This window comes from Nyctereutes procyonoides, unplaced genomic scaffold, assembly GCF_905146905.1.
Source record: "Nyctereutes procyonoides isolate TBG_1078 unplaced genomic scaffold, NYPRO_anot_genome, whole genome shotgun sequence".
Lineage (NCBI taxonomy): Eukaryota > Metazoa > Chordata > Mammalia > Carnivora > Canidae > Nyctereutes > Nyctereutes procyonoides.
The window spans coordinates 12,520,572-12,541,021 of NW_026575132.1; the positions used below are offsets into that span (position 1 = coordinate 12,520,572).

Genomic DNA, 20,450 nt, shown 5'->3' on the forward strand with positions numbered 1-20,450 from the left:
CGCAAGTTATCTTAAAAACATACCTAATACCCAAGTTAAGCTAGTAATAAAAGCTTAGATTATCAGGAAAGTAGAAAAAAAATTACTAGAAAGGTTTTTTTTTATTTTTTTAATTTATTTTATGATAGTCACAGAGAGAGAGAGAGAGAGAGAGAGAGAGAGAGGCAGAGAGAGAAGCAGGCACCATGCACCAGGAGCCCGACGTGGGATTCGATCCCGGGTCTCCAGGATCGTGCCCTGGGCCAAAGGCAGGCGCCAAACCGCTGCACCACCCAGGGATCCCCACTAGAAAGGTTTTGAGAAAGCTGTTGAATATAAGATCTTGACCCAGATGCCGGATGAGGAGAGCAAGTTTGGCCCCGTTGGCCCCACCAGTGGGATGACTCTACGTGCAGGAGGCCTGGCCTGCAGAAGAGAGTTGCAGAGGTGTGGTTGCTGGCTTTGGGGAGCCTGCTATGGAATCTACATTCATGCCTCTTACTTAACCTTGAATGGTTTCTTGTGATGTTTCTAGACTCTCCCTTTGCTTAGGGAACCCTCTCCAGATGCTCACTGGGTTGGCACTTGCCAAGTTCCTGGAAGTGAGTTGAGGGAGGCTCAGTAGAAGCCAAGCAGTGTGTGCTAAATGCTCCACAGGGATACCTATGTCTAACACAAAAGTTGAATTCCTAATATTAATAACTCCTCTCAATACTGATGTGGATGTTTCCCAAATCCTCAATGTAATTCTTGTTGTCTTTTTGACACAGTTTCTCCCCATGCTTTGAAAGTCTTTCTTCTGTGATTAGCTTTCTTCCTCCTTTAGAATACTTGTTTGTCTGCCCTTAAATTCCTGCTGAATTTTAAGCACTTATTGTCATAGCTCTGCTATGTGTGTATGGAGAATAATTCTCATGAGCCCATTATAGAGTAACTGACATTCTTTTTCAGTGACAAGAAAAGCTTGTCTTTAAAAGAAGAGGAAAAGTCTAAAGTCATCAAAACAATGTAATATCCTGTGTGAAATGTTGCAGTCATGATGCCTTGTGGTTTGAGTCCCTTGATCATGTGCCCTGAGGGAAATAAGTTGGGGGTGGCCGTGGTTGACGGAGACACTTAGGCTTTGGCAGGTGCATCCTCAGCTCCCCTCACACTTTGGGCTCCTCAGGGAAGAGGGGGCTGGAGCCCTGGACCACCGTTAGCACAATGATCCTCAGGCTGTTTCTGGCCCTCAACTTCTTCCCCTCGATTCAAGTAACAGGTAAACAATTTTGATTTCCTTTCTCCTCTAAGTTTTTCTTTCAAAGTCTTTGGTTGGCTTGGCTCATCTTAAATTTCGGACGACTTATGAAATTTGGACATTTGAAATGTAGTTTTCCTCTAACATGGCAGCCTGCTATTTAGAAACTCACTGGTCTCAGTCTACAGTATAATATTTTAGCAAACAGTCTTTGGAATTAAATACGTTTTATTTAGCTATTAATTGACACTGCCCCAGGACGATATCAAAATCATACTTTTTAAAAAAATTTAAAACAACTGCTACAAGCAGCTTGCTTCTGAAAGCTGTGGATTTAGACTGCCAAGATTCATATCACGGATCCATTTCTTACTAGTTAAGCTTAGACTAGTATGTAAACTTTTTAAGTTCCAGTTTTCTTTTCTATAAATTGGGGATGATAATAACCTCATCTCAAGGTCATTGTGGAGATAAAATGAAATAATCTGCATGAAATGCTTAGCACAATCAGAGCTTGGCTTGCAAGATGAATGTTAGTTGTAGTTATGATATCTACTCGAATTGAACTGAATGTGTCAAAATAAATTTCGGAGTCATCACAGAAGGCTGCACAATATAAATGTCAATAAATTAGTTTCTTTCACAATTGGCTGAAATCTGTTATCTTGGATTAAAAATCCCTTAAGTTTCCAATGATGATGAGGAGGATGATACTCCTAACACTATTATAATGGAACTTGATTTCAAATGAAAAGACCAAGGGATAGGAATGTTAATTTGTCCAAGGATATACAGATATTAGTTATTGGAGTCAGGGTCTGAACCACCTTAATCTGACTCTTCAGCCTATGCTCTTGACCATTACACTCTTCTATCTAACATGATGTGGCTTATAATTTTATAGCTCTAGATATATCCAAGGTTAAACAATCTTTGGAAAAATCACAATTCCAAACAGAAAGAGCTTGTCGCTTTGGTGGGCTGGAGACAGGTGTTTGTTCCACTTGTTCTCAGAGTTAGAAAAGTGTCTCACTTGGCTCAAGCTTTGTACTGGGTAATGAGCATATCATAATATTATAAGATAATATAAGATTGTGTGCATATAAGATTATATTACCTAATAATGTGGACATAAATAAGAATAATTATTTTCCTCTTGAAGATACATTGAAAAGCCAGAATCTTCAATTTTCTTTCTCATTTATTTTGGTGGGTGTGGAGACTGCATTATTTGCTGTTCTTGACATCATGTGCATGTGCTCCAAAGGGTATAATTTCCCAACCTGCACAAGTGAAATAGTTACATATGCACCCATCTATTTTGTTGCCTTCTGTGCCAGGGAGCCATTTACAAACTGTGTGTATTTAAAAATGTGCCCATACAATGAAAGACATAAACTGGTTATGAGTTAGGTTATGTCCCAGTATCTGGTGCCAAGTATTTAGAGCTACCAAATATATTTTAAAATAATCTTTAAAATTTATTTTAAGAAAGTCTTTAAACTGTTTTTAAGGGATCTTTACAATTTATACATTTTTTCATTTAAATTAAATTAGCCAACATACAGTACATAGTTTCAGATGTAGTGTTCAAGAATTCATCAGTTGCATTAACACCCATTGCTCATCACATCACATATCCTCCTTAATACCCATCACCCAATTACCCCATACCTTCTCCTCCACTGTGCCTCCAGCAACTGTCAGTTTGTTTCCTATAGTTAAGAGTTTCTCATGTTTTTTCTCCCTCTCTAATTTCTTCCCATTCAGTTTTCCCTCCTTTCCCCCGTGATCCTCTGCTGTTTCTTATATTCCACATATGAGTGAAACCATATGATAATTGTCTTTCTCTGATTGACTTGTTTCACTCAGCATAATACCATCCAGTTCCATCCACGTTGATGTAAATGGTAAGTATTCATCCTTTCTGATGGCTGAATAATATTACATATATACTATATATATGTAAAATATATTATGTATATTACATACATATATATATGTACACCATCTTCTTTATCCATTCCTCTGTTGTGCATGTTACTGTTATGAATGTTGGGGTGCAGGTGCCCCTTCGGATCACTACATCTGTATCTCTGGGGTAAATACTTAGTAGTGTAATTGCTGGGTCATAGGGTAGCTCTATTTTAACTTCTTGAGGAACCTCCATACTGTCTTCCAGATAGGCTGCACCAGCTTGTATTCCCACCAACAATTTAATAGGGCTCCCCTTTCTCCACGTCCTCGCCAACTTTGTTGTTTCCTATCTTGTTAATTTTAGCCATTCTGACTGGTATAAGGAGGTATCTTATGGCGGTTTTAATTTTAAACTTATTTTTAAACATATTTAAAATTTTTTAATTGTTTACACAGTAAAGGATAGACTGAATAGATAGAAAGGAAAGAGAAGCCTCATTCTCACAGCAACCATTTAAGTATTTGTACACAAAATACTTTCCTGATGTGTTCTGTGGACATCCATCTGTCATCCATCAACTCATTGAATATCTTTTGAAAATTTTTTTGTAAGACACAAAGCTTTATATTTTTCCTTTAGAACATTTATTGAAAGGGGGGTAGCTAAAAACCCTGTTAAGCATACACACACGTGGAACCTTTATTTTCTATTTTGAGGTGCATATATATTACAAATGCCAACTTATTCCCATAATAATTTTCAAGATTTGATGCTGAGTGGCCATCTAATGAAGTAGGCAAGGGGTAGAGAAGGCACTTCTCTCCGTAAGAAAGCTGATGAGATAAAATGACTACAGCATACAAAAATGCATGATCCGTTTTCATCAATGGTGCAAAACCTGCTGTATGCTATTTGTGTCTCTGTATTCGACCTCCAAAAAGAAATTATGGAGAAGGAAATTCTCTGGTCATAGTGTAATTGTCTTCCCTAGCATTAGAGTATTAGAGAGATTTCTGGTATGTCTGTGTTGAGGGGGGTGTGTGTGCGTGTGTGTGTTTAGGAAGAGCAGTCCTTTTTCCCACTAATTTAAAAATTCTAATTCACTAGCTCACAGCATGGCTCAAAATGGTAATTCTATGGAGGTTCAACCTAACCTGATATTTTATGATTTTCATGATGCTGTAGAAAGATCTTTATGGCTAATATAAAGAAGTATAATTTAAGAAGCACGAGGAAACCTTAACTTAGACAATTCCTTTACTAAAGTTACATGTTTTCTATGAGATTTGGGTCATTGTGCAATTGAGATCCACAAATTGAGAGGATTTTGTTGGATTTTCAAATATGAGTCCAGCTCAGAACTGTAGTTCTTTGAAAGGGAACCAATTTGTGATTGATGATAGGAGTGTGGATATAATAGATGGCAATGTTTCTAGATTTTTCAGCCAATATTGGTTATTTTTCAGCAAGGTTAATCATCCCATATGAAGATAAAAATCAGGACAATGCCACTTATTTTTCCAAAAGAGGATTTTGTTTCATTTCTCTCAAACCTCAGCAAATAAACTGTCAGAATGGCCAGTTTGAATGTGATTGATTTCTCCAATGCTTCTGCATTTCCCTCGGAGCTTCTTTTTCTGGCAAAGGCAGAAAGGCAGGAAGATGGTTGGTATTTAAGAAAAAATCATCAGCAAAGCAAGGTAAAGATTTCATTTTTAGTTCAGCAAATGACCCCTTTGAGGTAGTTGTTCACAGAGACAAGTAATTGATCTCTTACAGGGAAGTGTTGCTCTGAGGCTGGACATAGAAAAGTAAGAGAGAGACATAAGCATCGAAAAGGCAATATAATCATCAGATTGCCCAAACTGCATGACATTCACTGCACTGTAGCCTGTTTTTTGGCTGTTAAAAAATTGACTGGGTGTTTTGTCATCTCAAGTAAATCTGATGAGCATTTCAAATGTATAGACTTTGCCTAAGATAGGATATTACTTTTTATTTTTTAAGGCAACTGTCCAGAAAGGACTTCTACAACAAGGACTGTAAAGTCAATATCAATATATCAATACCAAGAAATAGAATGAGTCATTTTCACAAACTAGGAAGAGAAATGAATCCATGATTGTAACTCTGAAGCTCTCCCATTGAAACCTTTTTATGGGTGAGGGGTGGGGATCTTGCTCTCTTCTTAAGATATAGACTGTCCTCCCTTTTAATGTCTTCATTCTATTTTCATGAGTGGACAAATGCCACATGAGTACCATTCAGCTTTTATCATGTGTGGATATTTTCCTCCAAGCATTTCCTGTATGTAGTGTGCTGACATTTACAAAATGAAAAATTTTATGCCACTGATATCCTAGAAGAAAATTCCGTTTGTGGTTTATCATCTCCCAAACAATAGCTCTTTATTAACTAGTATAGGCATCAATAAGGAGACACGATTGCAAACTTTCTTGTCTACAAATCAGAGGGCAGGCAATCTTTCAAAGCACAGTTATTTTGCAGCAGGTCACTGAAAAGGATAAAATTTTTCATTTTTCCCTTTCATCTCAGTTAAATTTTTGCTTGCCTTTTTCTTCAAGAAATTGTTACTTATGGAACTTCACAGAGGCTGGTACTGTTCTTCTCAGTAGGTGGTTTAGCTGAACCTTTGGAAAAAATGACATCTGGGTGGTTTTGTGACTTGCTGAAGGGGTCTCTGGTTTTCGAAACTGCGTTAAGGAATCTGTCTCTTTTATAGTGACTCCTTGCCTCTTTTGGCCTTGACATGGCTTTGTCATCAAAAAATGGTACCCAGAGCTTTCAGACTGAGAGTTGTTACATAAGAATGGGTCCCTGAAGCTGAGGGGAAGGTAACACAGGCCCCATGGAGACGTGGTCGCAAAGTAGGTGTCTAACTTTTTGCTTGTCACTCTCATTTTGATGACTCTGAACATCAGAAGAGAGGAGCCTTGGATGGGGTCAAGGGCTACTTGGTCACTTGTTAGCGGATGTGAAAAAGAGAGTTGAAACTACTTTGGCCTTAGTATTTCAACATTAAGGTCATAGGCATCTTGACTGAATCTATGTGTCACCATACGGGTTACGTGTGTTTCTGTTTTCAGTGCTGGATGAAAACCTGCACTGTGGTGGAGAATTTCTTATTTAACTTTGAGCTGCAACTTTATCTCTGCATCACCATTACCGTCATCTTTTTCATTTGTCATCATCTTCATTATCTGTGGGACTCTGGCTACCAAGGTAACTCTGTTAATGGTTCCTGATGGTGTCATAAATGTCACCCACTCATAGTTCACTCTGACCTCTGATCTAATCGGGGGCCCTTTTTTGCAGTGTCTAGGTGAACTTTGTGGCTCACAATTCACCAAGTAATGCATTGGTTACGGCAGGAACTCCTGTTCATCACCCACTCATTCACACGAGAATCTGCATTATTGACATATCTTACATTGTAAAAGTAACATAGATTCCCTTGTTAGGAATGTAGGTGGGTGTTTGATTTTCTTTTTTTTTCATTTTTTTTTTTTTTTTTTTTTTTACTTGCTGAGAAGTGGAGGGTTGTACTTTTCATTGCTTAGGGATACTTGACAGATGATGAAGAGTCAATATCACTGTGCTGTGTCTGCAGCTTCCATGTAACCTGATGACCTTCTTTGATATTGAACACTACTAATAATAAGTCTACATAATTTAAGACCATCTTTAGGAATATTGGGTCCAGAAGGGGTTCCACTTCTGATCCACAGACTCTGTTCCCTAGAAACTGGGTGAGAATGGGCCCATATGAGGAGAATGTTTCCTTTCACTGAAGCTCCCAGGGAGACTAAAAGGGGATCACAAGGTAACTGTTCTCTAAAGTACTAGGTTCCTCTTCTGTAAAGTGCCTCTTTCTTCTTACACTTTAGCGAGGCAGGTCTTCATTCGTGTGCTCATTCAATAGGTGTTTATTAACATCTTCTAGGTGCTAGTCTAGGTTCTATGAATGATACAAAAACCCAGTTGGAGCTTCAATGAAGTAAATATGAGAATTGTGAAATCTTTCTAGAAATTTTTTTTCTTTCAATTTAGCATCATTGTTGATGATTCTCTGTTCATAATAATTTATTTTATGGCAAACAGTTATAAGCAGCAGCATCCACAGAACACAGACATTTAGAGATGGGTAAGAATTCAGATATCTCTCAAGCTACTGAAATGGAGGTTGTGTTCATGGCTCCTAGAAGATGCTGTTAGAAAGAGGTTTTGCAATGTTTCCCAGCATTTTTTTGGATGATCTAAAGCTGTACCCTTCTTGCTTGGCCAATCAATCTTCTCTTACATCATAATATAAGATTCTCAAACCCAAAGTTACAGCTTTACTCATCTTTCACTTTATGACCATAGTGTAAGATTCACCTCTTTTGAGGAAGTTCTCCCTGGGTATTCATCCTTTATTATAGACTTGCAAAAGGAGTTCCAATGGGAGTGTAATTCAATATAGCAAATATTTATTAAAACCTCAGTTATATTTTAATTTCTATTGGAGTCCAAAGGAACATAAAAAGAGGAAAAGAAGTATAAAGACTTAGCACAAAAGAACTGCTTGAATAATTAACCAAGTTCTCTCTGCTTTCACAGACTATATGATCCAGTTGAGAAGATTATACATGACAGGATATAGCAGCTGGAAACAGATAACTAACTCTTGGCTACTTCTCCTACTGTTTCATGCCTTAATGACTTTGCATGCATTATTCTTGTAATCAGAAATGTCCCCTACACCTCTCACTTGAAGAAGCCTTTTCTGAAACCCTAAATAGCAAAGTGAAGGACTTCTTTCCTTCTCAGGGTTCCCAACATTTTTATTGTGCATTGATGCATCTTTTCACCACCCACCGCCCCCCGCAGACTGTGAGCTCCTTGTAGGCAGGATCATGTCTTAATCATCATAACTTCTTGGCACAGTGCTGGAAGCATTATAGGTGTTCAACAAATGTTTGTTGAAGAAGGAAATGAATGAGTTAGTACTAAAATGGGGAAGCATAACAAACATTCTACTAAGATTAATATACAATAGTAATGATTTATGGAGAGTTGGGAATTGAACTGGACATTAAAGCTAGGTATGATTTGAATAGATGATGTTATTAATAATAATTTCTAGCTAATACTTATTTTGCACTTATAACGTACCGGGTACTGTTCCACCTAGCTTTCCCTATATTAAATCATTTATTCTTCCCTGAAATCTTATGAAGCAGTTACTATTATTAGCTTATCTGTAAGATGAGGAAACCTGAAGCGTGGAACAAATAGAGCAACTTGCCTGTGATCACATACCTAGTAAGTGAGTAAATCCATACACTTGCTCCAGGGTTCATATTCTTACCAACTCCCTGTTACTTCAGGAGGGAAAAGCAATAAAATAAAGAAATTACACCAGGAATACTGTTCTGTATTCTTGGCCAGGACTGAATGTGTGGAGGTGTGGAAAGATAGGGTAGAAACAGGTCAAACCAAGGACTGAATACTGATACTACAAGTTCAGACTTCATTTTCAAAGCATTGTGATGCAGCTGGAAGTTTCTGGAAGCAGGATGGTCTAGAATATGTGGAGACTAGTGGCAAAGGAAATCATGTTATAACACTCTGCCACTTTGCCAGGAAGAGGGGTAGGAGATAAGAATTTGGGTAGAAGGTGTGGGAAGAGAAAGAAGTGACATTTCTGGAGAAAGTTTGAAAAGTAGAAATTCCAGGATTTTGTGCCAGGATTTTTTTTAAAGGATTTTATTTATTTATTCATGAGAGACACACAGAGAAAGGCAGAGACAGGCTGAGGGAGAAGCGGGCTCCCTGTGGGGAGCCTGTTGTGGGACTCGATCCCAGGACTCCAGGATCATGACCTGAGCCAAAGGCAGATGCTCAACCACTGAGCCACCCAGGCACCTCTGTGCAAGGCTTTGAAAGAGAGGGAGGGATCAAGAGTGATGCCAAGGCTTTTGGCTTAATAGAGGAATGGTGGTATGACCACCTGAAATCAAGATGTTGTACAACTGAGTTTTGGAGTAAAATAGTGTTTACTTTTAGGTACAATGAATTTGAGTAAAGCCTTGAAATGGCAGAAAGATGTCCAGCACAACCTGAAACTATAGGAGCAGGATAAGAAGAAAATATCTAGGAATCCTCATATTTGGAGTAAAACTGGTATCATGGGAATGGATGACTAGTGGAAAGGAGAGAGTATAACTGTAGAAAAGCAGAGAGCTGAACTGAATCTGGAAAACTGCTCTGGTTAGGAGTCAGCCAAAGAGGGTGATGAACCAGTGAAAGAAACAGAGAATGTGTTTGGAGAGATAAAAGGAGGAAAGAGACTCAATAGAACATCACTAAAGCCAAAGGAGGAAAGAATTTCACAGAGAGTGCTTAGTAGTATTAACTGTATAAGGGAAGAAGTGAACAGTGGCTTGGGAAGGCTATTGATTTTGACTAAAAGGAGGCCAGTTGGGACTTTTGAGCTTAGAATGGTGGGGAAGGAAGATAAGACTTCAAAAGGTCAAGAAAAAGTAGAGGGGAACAAAATAGAGAAAGAGAGGAAATTGCTAGGTAAAATGAAGACAGTTGGGAACTTCTATCACCTATAGTGTTCACCATTTCTTGTACATGGTAAGTATGTAATAAATATTTGCAAACATTATCTCCCTGTTTTTTTTCGATCAAGAATGTAGTACTTGCCCTTGGCTTTAGAGAGGCCATGTCTGTTATTCTACCCTCTTTTTTTCAAACTTAAAAGCTAAAGCCACTGATTTCTCAAGGTTGGGGGGATATGACTAGGAGTTTTAGTCTGTTGATCTGTGACAAAACTTTTCTAGGCCTTCATTTCCTTGTCTAATACATGAGGGGATTGGACTTGAAGACATCTCAGATCTGTTTCTGGTTTAAAAATGCTCCTTATGTGGAATAAAAATGCTAGCTTTTATCGGTTTTAACATGACAACTCAACCACTACACTCCTTGGTGGATGCTCTTACGATCTGAGAGAGAAAATACAAAGAACTGCCAAGCAGCCATCTCTGAAATTGCTCGGAGAGATTGCAAACCATGATGTTAGGTACGAAGATGCTTAGAAATTGTGGCAGGACTTGGCCTTTGCTCTTTCTCCTCCACCTTCCTATGTAATATTAAGCTTCCACATAGTAATTATTTTTCAAACTTTTAGGTCATGACATTAGGCTAGAAGATTCTGTATGTGCCAAGGTGGCCCCGCGCAGGCTCTTTGGAGATGTAAGATTGAATTATTGTCATATTGTTTATGTAGAATAATATAAAGCCCTGGTTACTTACTATTTGGACTACAGGCACCCTTTTAGGGTAATAAAATTGGATATTTGGGAATGGTTTGGCAGCTTCCATGTGAGTTCAGGTGCTCTGCTTTGTTGGCCTTTTAGAATATTCTTCTAGTACAGGAGCTGAGAGGACAACTGTAGACCTTTGAATTGTAGAGGCTGGGTCACATCACATCCATTTACATTGCTTTGTTTAGGAAGTTTCAGTCCTGGAGCGTTTATATCCTGCATTGCTGGGCAGTGTCTCTGAGCATTAGGGATAGATGATGCAGGAAATGGCTTTCAGCATGTTTAATATTAACTGTCATCCTAATAGAGATGACATCCTGATACACATATCTGACTTTTTTGAGCTCGAGTCCAACACATCTAACTCTTGGAGCTTTCCTGCAGGATGCTTTACTCATCCCTCAAGCCTAGGATATTTAAAACTGAACCCAACAGCTTTTTTCCAAACAAATTTCCTCTCTTCACTTAACCTAATTTTGCCAACAGTGCTTCTACTTTCACCCTCATGCAGCCCACAAACTCTGTTATTTTTTATTCTTGTTCGCCTCCAGTGAGCACAACCAAGCACCATTCTTTGCCTGTTCTTTCCATCCCAGCTGCCCCTTCTGCACCTCAGGCCCTGTGAGCTCACATCAAAGCTATTGCAACAGCCTCCCTATTGGTCACAGTCTCCATACTACCCTCTCTCCAGCTAGTGCCCTCTGCGCTACTGTGCTAACTTTCCCAAAGGGGCACTTATCACCCTATTCTCAATTCAGGTGTCTTTAAAGTCTCCTGTTGCCTTTCTAGTAAAATCCATGTGCCTTTCTTGGCATTAAAAGCTCTCTTTTATTGGTATCACGCATCTTCACCTATTTCCTCTTTGTGTAAATGGAATGCTCTGTTGGTCCCCAATAAATCTTTATATTAAAAGTTATTTCCTTCATCTTAGTCTGACTTATGGCCCAGCTAAAGACCAGTCTGTCTGCATAAAAACCTCCAAATAATCTTGTCTGGAAACAAGGCCTCTTTTATATGACTGTCCGTACTATGGCTTTGGAGTATAGCTAATTGTGTATTTACCTTAGGATTTTTCCTAGAAGAAAGAGGGTGCATCTTTTATATCTTCCATCTCCCAAAAACCTAGTATATTTGGCTCTATTATTTATTTACTGAATAAATGCATGACTTTGTCATGGCAGAAGTCAGGATACCAAATAACAATTTTCTGACACATTGAAATTTCTATTCTGAAAGTACTCATTGACCATTTTGATAATTTTTCTCTCTTCATAATTAATGACTAAGTACTCAGTTGGGACTTTTTGCTACTGAACTATTTGACCTTTGAGTTACTTTCTGACAGTTGCATGAAGCGCAATAGTTATTTAAAAGGACAAGAACAAATGTCCTCTGCACTACAGTGTCTTCCTCTGTACAAACATGGATGAGGGTGAAACTTGGAGCTTAGATTGGTGCTGGTTAACAGCAGCTTATTGAGTAAATTTATTAGGTTTCTATTTCTATTTTTATTCCTACTTATCTGTAGACATTTGTATTTGCTTAACCAAGGTCTTTAGATTTTGTATAAAAATCACCAATGTGCTTGACAGAACTGATAGTTGTACACACACAATCTTGGGCAGGGCTGGTCCCATGGCCTGCTTCTCTGAACAAAGTCATTGCATCTGTCATGGTGGCCTTCTCTATACAATTCTCTTTCCTTCTGGTTCTGGTAACCTCACCCTGGTCATGCCCTTTTATACCTAAGGGTGGTCATAACTCTGCTTCCATGAGCTATAGTTTTTAGCATTTGCCTTGTGGTTCCACACCTTTGCCAACAGTCCTTTTGTAAACAAATCTTCCTCTTGTTACCCAATTTTGAGTGTGCTGCCTGTTTTCTGCTGGAGTCCTGAATGAGACAACATATATGTATATACAACATGCCTTTTCAAAGCCCTTTTTTAGGAGGAGCTTTCCTTAAATCTTTATTCCTTGTGAAAATGGGGAGAGTTTCAAGATGACAGCCACTGGAAAACCAGAGAGAATGATCGCAAAGTTATTTTGAAAATGTAATGTGTGTTACTTTTTTTTTTCATTTTAACATGAATTTCAGAGAGTCTGGAGCCATTTAAGGTATACTAGGTCATTCATAGCTTTGTTTTTATCTTCCTAGTAGCTCAAAGAAGATGGCAAAATCTGATGAATGCTTTGTACTCCTCTTTCTCACATCTGTAGGAGACTGAGCCACCAGCTAGAGTTACCAGAGCCACAGACAGAGGAAAGAGCCACTTTCCTCCCAGAAGGCACAGTTGGTCTCACAGGTTCCTGAGCAAACACTGGGTTGGCCTGTGAGCAAGCCTACCCTTTATGGAGCCTAAAAAGGAGCAAGTGGTCAAATGGCCACGTGTTGAAGGGTATCCTAGGCCTGAATAGGAAATACACTCAGAGGAAAGTTACAGTAACTTCACCAACTCTGTGGTCAGGAGGGAGGTACTCTATGCCAAGGAAACCAGCGTCATCTTCGCATTGTATTCACAAACACCACAGGGCAAGATGGTTGAAAATAGAAAGCTTTCATTTTCTTTGGTTCCTGCCTGACACATTAAATTCTGTTCAGTCAGGATTTTAAAAAAGGAAACGACGTGATTAGGATCTTACAACCTGATTTTTAAGCTGCAAGAGAAACTGATTGTGATGTGCAAGAGATAGAACCCAATAAAGTTCTTAGGAGGTTCCGAAAGAAAGTCATGTTGCTAACTAAAGACCTATTATATCTCCTTTTACTGCTTCCTTTATGTCTCAATGCAAATGTCAGTTTTGAGTGCTGTCTACTCCACTCTCTGGGTCACTAGTCTTTAGGTGACATTCTGTTTCTCTATGATGCTATGATGGAGAAAAGGAAAGATGGTATATTATAAATTAAACATGATAAATATATGTGATTCACAAAGGTCCCGAGTTTAAGAATTTGCCCAATGAGGCTTAGACTGAAAAGTGACTTTATGTATTAACTGATTTCATGTTCAGAGTGTTGCATGATTGTTGGTTGTGGATCTCAAATAATATATGAGATATTTCATGTGACAGTATTTATTGTCTGTAGACCTTATCTGCGATCCATCTATGACCTTCAGGAAGTCTCTGAAATCATAAGCAAAATGTTTTGTGCGTGTGCATTACAGACAAAGTTTGGAAACATACTTTTTCTAAATATGGCCATGATATCAAGTGAATCTGCTGAATGCAGAAAGTTGGTTTCCTATTCATTCATGATTTCAAACATTATTCTTCGAAACATAAATAAATAATCTTAGCTCTTCCATTATTTGTGTGACCTTGTTTATTTTTTCTTTAATTTTTATTTATTTATGATAGTCACAGAGAGAGAGAGAGAGAGAGAGAGAGAGAGAGAGAGAGAGATAGAGGCAGAGACATAGGCAGAGGGACAAGCAGGCTCCATGCACCGGGAGCCCGATGTGGGATTCGATCCTGGGTCTCCAGGATCGCGCCCTGGGCCAAAGGCAGGCGCTAAACCGCTGCGCCACCCAGGGATGTGACCTTGTTTAAAAAGTCATTTACCTTTTTTTTGTTTTCAGTTGTCTCTTCTATAAGGTTTGACTTAAATCATCTCCAACATTCCTTCCAACTGAGCACTTTTTCCAGGATGGTACTCCAGCAAAATGGTGGAGAAAATGGAGTTTAACTTAGTTTTGTCCTGATTCCACTCCATTTATTCCCCTACTCAATGGTATTTTCCTCCCTAACTCACTTCTAGTACCATCCAATTATCCATCCAACTTTGAGAAGATCTAGAATCAATCACTGAAATTGTGCTGAAATTTTGACGCAACCGAAGAGAGGGAAAAGAATAATAAATTAGAAATCATGAAGCATGAGCCAAGTCCTAAAGGTCACTTGTCCTATAAACTTTGGCAACTTGTTTGACCTCTTTTTTTTTTTTTTTAAGATTTTATTTATTTATTCATGAGAGACACAGAGAGAGAGGGGCAGAGACAGAGGCAGAGGGAGAAGCAGGCTTCATGCAGGAAGCCTGACATGGGACTTGATCCCAGGTCTCCAGGATCACGACCTGGACTGAAGGCGGCGCTAAACTGCTGAGCCACCCAGGCTGCCCATTGTTTGACCTCTTTAACCTCAGTTTCCCCATCTGTGAGATGGGCATAAAGATGACCATCCTATTTATTTACTTCACAGGTTAATACGGAGTTCATATGAGATAAAATAGGAAAAAGCACTTTGTAGCCCTATGAATGTAGGCCACAATTAGTAATTTAAATCAATGTTTTTCCCACATTGCATTTTAGGCTTCATCTTCTTTTGAAATCCAACCTTGCTGTGAGGAAGGGACCGAGTTCCTTCTCTGGTGTTTGGAACCACGCCTGAGAGATGGTTATCCACTCTCTTGTGCAGAGAGTTGACAGTTATTAATATAGTAATTGACTCATTTACAATAGACAAAAAGAGATTTTTTTTTTTTTTGGTAACCAATTCTCATGGAAGCACAAGTAACTTCCAATTTTCTAAAAGTCAACTGTATCACAAGATTCAAGATTATCTGTGGGAAATCTTTTAGCTCTCACTGACTTACTTATAAGGGGCAGATAAGTACCTTTTCACCTCTAATCTTACTCTTCATGTTGCCTGTTGTTAAGGAGGAGTTGTGAGGGAAAGAGGTTTGAGGTTACAGCTTCCTGCCTCCACACCTTTAGCTGATTTAGCTGCTAGGAAAGGCTTTGAAAGCAAAGCACCAAATTCATCATCAAAACAACTTGTCAATTCAGTTAGAGAAATGTCAGCCAAGCGAATCTTTTGATACCAGAAGCAAATATAATTGATGGATTGAGAATGTTTCTCTTTTAATGCAGTTGAATTGACCTAGGTGGATCTTGCCTAACTACTCACAAGAAGGAAAAACAAATATCCACAGGGAAAGGCTAGTTCTGCTAAGATCAAATTAACCTGAGAAGGGTGCTTTTCACTTGACATGAACTAAAAAGTAAAAAGGAATCAAATACAAGTTAGTATGGGGAAGCTAAATATTTCTCTAGTTTCTTCTGAGTCTGGGTACGTTCTTAAATTTTACAATGTATTCATAAATTATTTGAAGTCCCATGGATTCCCTGATACTCAGAAAACTAAAATACATTTCAAAGCCAAATATCATTTGATGTTTCCATTATTGGTAGCTGTGACTTACCCATGTTAATATTCCACTCCCATTGAGTAAAGGGTATGCATTTTCAGTGCTCCATTTTAAGAAAAAAATAAGAATTATTGTATCTACTGTAAGTTATAATGATCGTGAATATAATGATATATTCAATATTATTTAGAGAAATTGGTTATCTTTTTCTACCACCAAAAGTGAATTTCCTTCAGTTAGTATCTCTCTCAAAGCAGATGAAGATTTTGAAGTCCTATAAGATGGTTTCTTACTTAGGCTTCTCGTGAATGATTGACATGAACCAAGGTGGGACCAAGGGCTATCAGGATATAAGTGTTGAAAACAAGAAGTTCTATCAGCCAATCCTTAACTTGGGTTGAACCCTAAGCTAGAAGACCATTGCCACACCCTAAAACATATTTGGCAAACCACATGAAGCACAACACCTAACTTTAAAATTATGTGTTGATATGGAAGACACAAAAGTAAACATTGACGAATACATTGGGCATCTCTTTTTCATCAAATGGCCACGTAATCAATATTTTTCAAGCTCTTTCTAAATAAAATATTAGTACAAGGAGTCAAACAAAAAAAGACTTTTCCTTCCCCTTTGTAGTTGTGGGATGCGCCCTTAACCAGGAGAATACTGAATATATAATGGTCAGTCAAGACACTGAGATCTTGAATTGCTCCTCTCTGAGAGATTTCTCAATTTGTAGTGCTGAAGTAGAATGGGTTCAGAGAAATCCCCTTAATCATGCTGAGGTTTGAGTTTGGAGGCCCCATGATGAACAAAAAAACCGTCTATCTTCTAGTTACCTCACTATATCATGCTTTGTGAAGGAAAAACCAGTTCAGGAAAGAAATCCACCATTTCTCCCTTGTGAAAACAGAAAACAGTAAACTGAGCTCCAGGGAGTCAGCTGTGTCCCCAGAAACCTTGAGGTAACTAGTATTTTCTTTGCAGTGATCTCATAGGCTGGAAGATTGTCTTTTTCATAGCCCAGATATCTAAACTTCACCTCAGTTTCTCATAATGAGTGAAGAAGAGTTGTAGGCAAAAGAAAAACAAACAGTGTCACTTACTAGCTGGTCTGTATGGCATGAGGATAATCATTTTTAGCTCCTTCTCTCTCCCTCACCACATCTAAGCCAATGCTGAGTTCTGTCAGTTTTAACCTATAAATATTTCTTGAGTTCATCCACTTCTCTGTAACCATAGTTCAGGCCCTTGTCACCTCATGCCTAGGCCACTACGATTGTAACCTAACTGGTCTCCATGTTTTAATACTTATGCCCTTCAAATTTACTTTCCACGTTTTTACCAAAGGGATATATATAAAATGAAATCATCTTTTGCTTAAGACACTTCAATAGGCCCAAGCTGTGAACCATGCTTGTTTTGCCAATCATGTCTTTTGTAAGTCATGGTCCAGCAAAACTGGGAGGCAGCTATAATTCCCTACATCTGCCTTGCTCTTTCTCACCTCCTTATCTCCTCTGCATAGACTCTTCTTTTTCTCTCTTCATATTGTATTCCCTGTAGTCTATTCCATGTACCATTACCTCACGCCTTATTCTTGACCACACCCTTTCCTACTTCACCCGCCTGACACAAAGACTCATCTTGCTAGGCTTTTACTTAATAAACATGTTGAATAAATATATGCATGCTTCAACACTCAGGTCAGCAGTCACTTTTAGAAATCCTTAGCTTGTTCTCCAATTGCCCACAGAAATGCTGGAGTGATGCAAGGCAACATATTAAGCAAACTACTGAAGTATAGATACTAGAGCTTCTCTTCTTTCTTCCCTCTCCCTCTCCTCTCTCCACCTCACTGTGGGTGCTGGGAGAAGGAAGCCAATCTGGGTCACAATTAAGGGTTTCTCTCCAGCTTTCTTCAGTTTCCCTGGTTATGCTCCCTTTTATTACCTTGGCAAAGAAGTTCTCTTCTCATTTTTTTCCTTATATCAGACCTCGAAGACACAGTGGGAAAAATTTGGCCTCCCCTCACAACAAAATCTGAATAATTAGTAACAGAAACAATCTCTTGGAGGGCTCAGTAAGCAGAAATACCTACATCTAACCTGGACTCCCTGAAAAACAGGGGGAGATGCTGACATTTCTTGCTGGGTTTGGTTCTTCTAATCAGTACTGGCCCGGTGACTCTTTTAAGTAAACAAAGAATAAAACCAAGCAAAATAAAACGCAACAAAAAACAAGTCAAATTTCCCTATCATGACAGACTGAACCTTTTGGTTCCTTACATGTGCTTTTCAGTGCTTTTCGAGAGTGTGTTTGAATGAACAATACATTGAATGAACAATGAAGCTAACATTGTTGAGACACAAATTTTGAGTAAGGATTTAATGAGATGGTAATCAGACTTTGCTGCTGATAACCATGATACAGTCAGATTACCATCTTTCACTTACTGATTATTTAATGAGATTCTATTATTCACAAAGTTGTATACAAAGAAATGTAACAGATTGTCCTTGCTCACAGAAGACCCAGAAACTGGAAGTCTAGAGGAAATAAACACACACAGATGAAAAGCTCAAAGCATATGAAACAAGGGGCATTCAACATGTATAGCCTGACTAAATGGCAAATGAGTGATACAGATAGTAATCATTCTGAGATCTGAGAAGGGAGAAAAACTCTAGGCCATGAAATTAGTTAACAAAGTATGGAAAGATTAATGCATAGACAGTATGTTGCTGGGATGTTGACTTAAACAATCTGGCTAGTTGGGAGGATTAGGTTTGAGGAGGTAAGGCTGGAAAAGCCTGTGGAGGCCCATGAATTAAGGATGAGAAACGAGTTTTCAATTGTTAAATCACTGGTTCTCGAACTTGACTGCAAATTAGAATCTCCTGAGAAACTAAAAATACTAATGTCTGGGTCCTCTACATGGAGATTCTAATTAAATTAGCTGGGGAACCAAGGGTTTTTAAAATTGCAGCTGATTCTAATATGCTGTCAGCTTGAGAAATCTGTTTTTTTTTTTTAAGATTTTATTTATTCATTCATGAAAGACACACAGAGAGAGGCAGAGACACAGGCAGAGGGAGAAGCAGTCTCCAGGCAAGGAACCCGATGCGGGACTTGATTCTGGGACTCCAGGATCAGGCCCTGGACCGAAGGCAGGTGCTAAACCCCTGAGCCACCCGGGCTGCCCTGAGAAATCTGTTACATGGTTGTGATTTTCAACCCCAACTAAATATTAGAATCAAAGGGGGAAATTTTTATGACAATTCTAAAGATGATCCATAGATGGGAAAAAATATTTGTAAGTCACATATCTGATAAGGAACTTGAATCAAAATATGAAAGAACTCTGATAAAAAGGCAACCCAGTTGGGGGCAAATGATCCAAATAATGTTTAGAAACATTTTTCTAAAAGGATAGACAAATACTTAACAAGCACATAAAAGGGGATCCCTGGGTGGCTCAGTGGTTTAGTGCCTGCCTTCAGCCCAGGGTGTGATCCTGAAGTCCTGGGATCGAATCCCACATTGGGTTCCCTGCATGGAGCTTGTTTGCCTGCTTCTCTCTCTGTCTCTGTCCTTCTGTCTCTCATGAATAAATAAATAAAAATTTTAAAAAGCACATAAAAAATGCTCACCATCATTAGTCATTTGAGAAATGGGTATCAACCCACAATAAGATACTGTTTCATATCCACCAGAATGGCTATAGTAAAAAAAAAAATGAACAATAACAAGTGTTGGCAAGGAGGTGGAGAAATCAGAATCCTCACACACTGGTGGTAGAAATGTTAAATAGTGCAGTTGCTTTGGAAAACAGTTTGTCAGCTCCTCAAAAAGTTAGACAGAGGGCATCCCTGGTGGCGCAGCGGTTTGGGGCTACCTGCAGCCTGGGGTGCGATCCTGGAGACCCAGGATCGAGTCCCGCATCGGGCTCCCTGCATGGAGCCTGCTTCTGCCTCTGCCTGTGTCTCTGTCTCTCTCTCTCTGTGTCTATGAATAAATAAATAAAATCTTAAAAAAAAAAGTTAGAGTTACTGTATGATCTAACAATTCCACTCCTGGTACACACCCAAGAGAACTGAAAGCATATGTCCACACAAAAATATGTATATGAATGTTCATAGCAGTATTATCCATAATAGCAAAAAAGTGAAAGCAAATGATAAATGGAAAAACAATGTGGTATATCTATACAACAGGATATTATTTAGCCATGAAAAGGAATAAAGTTCTGATACATTTTACAACATAAATGAACCTTGAGAACATGATGCTAAGTGAAAGAAGCCAGATGAAAAAGGCTATATATTATATGATCCCATTTATATGAAATGCCCAGAATAAGCAAATCCATAGAAACAGAAAATAGTTCAGTAGTTGCCAGAGGCTAGAGGGAAGGAGGAATGGGGGGGTGGTTGCTAATGGGTATGGGATTTCTACTTGGGGGCAATAAAAATACAATATTCTGGAATTACTGGCAATCTATTTGTAATTTGTGAATATAATAAAAACCACTGCCAGAGGGAAGGCAGGTGGAGGGATGGGCAAAATGGGTGAAGGGGAGCAGGAGATATTGCTTCCACTTGTGGAATGAGTAAGTCATGGGAATAAATAGTGCAGCATAGGAAATACAGTCAGTGGTATTGTAATATTGTTGTGTAGGACAGATGGTAGCTACATGGTGATGAGCTTAGCATAACTATAGAGTTGTTGAATCCGTATGTGATACACCTGAAACTAATGTAACGTTGTGTATCAACTATCCTCAAAGAAGACATAACAAAACGCAATCACTGAATTGTATACTTTAA

At 38.7% G+C, this 20,450-nt stretch overlaps 1 protein-coding gene across 1 annotated transcript in view; it reads left to right on the plus strand.

Moving 5' to 3' along the window:
* The first annotated feature begins 1,123 nt into the window (after positions 1–1,123).
* CD28 (CD28 molecule) overlaps positions 1,124–20,450 on the plus strand; it is a 29,118-nt gene continuing 9,791 nt past the window's right edge. The window contains exon 1 of the mRNA XM_055345576.1: positions 1,124–1,240. Within this exon, the coding sequence (XP_055201551.1) occupies positions 1,186–1,240 (55 nt within the window). The 5' untranslated portion in view covers positions 1,124–1,185. The remainder of the gene's footprint in view (positions 1,241–20,450) is intronic.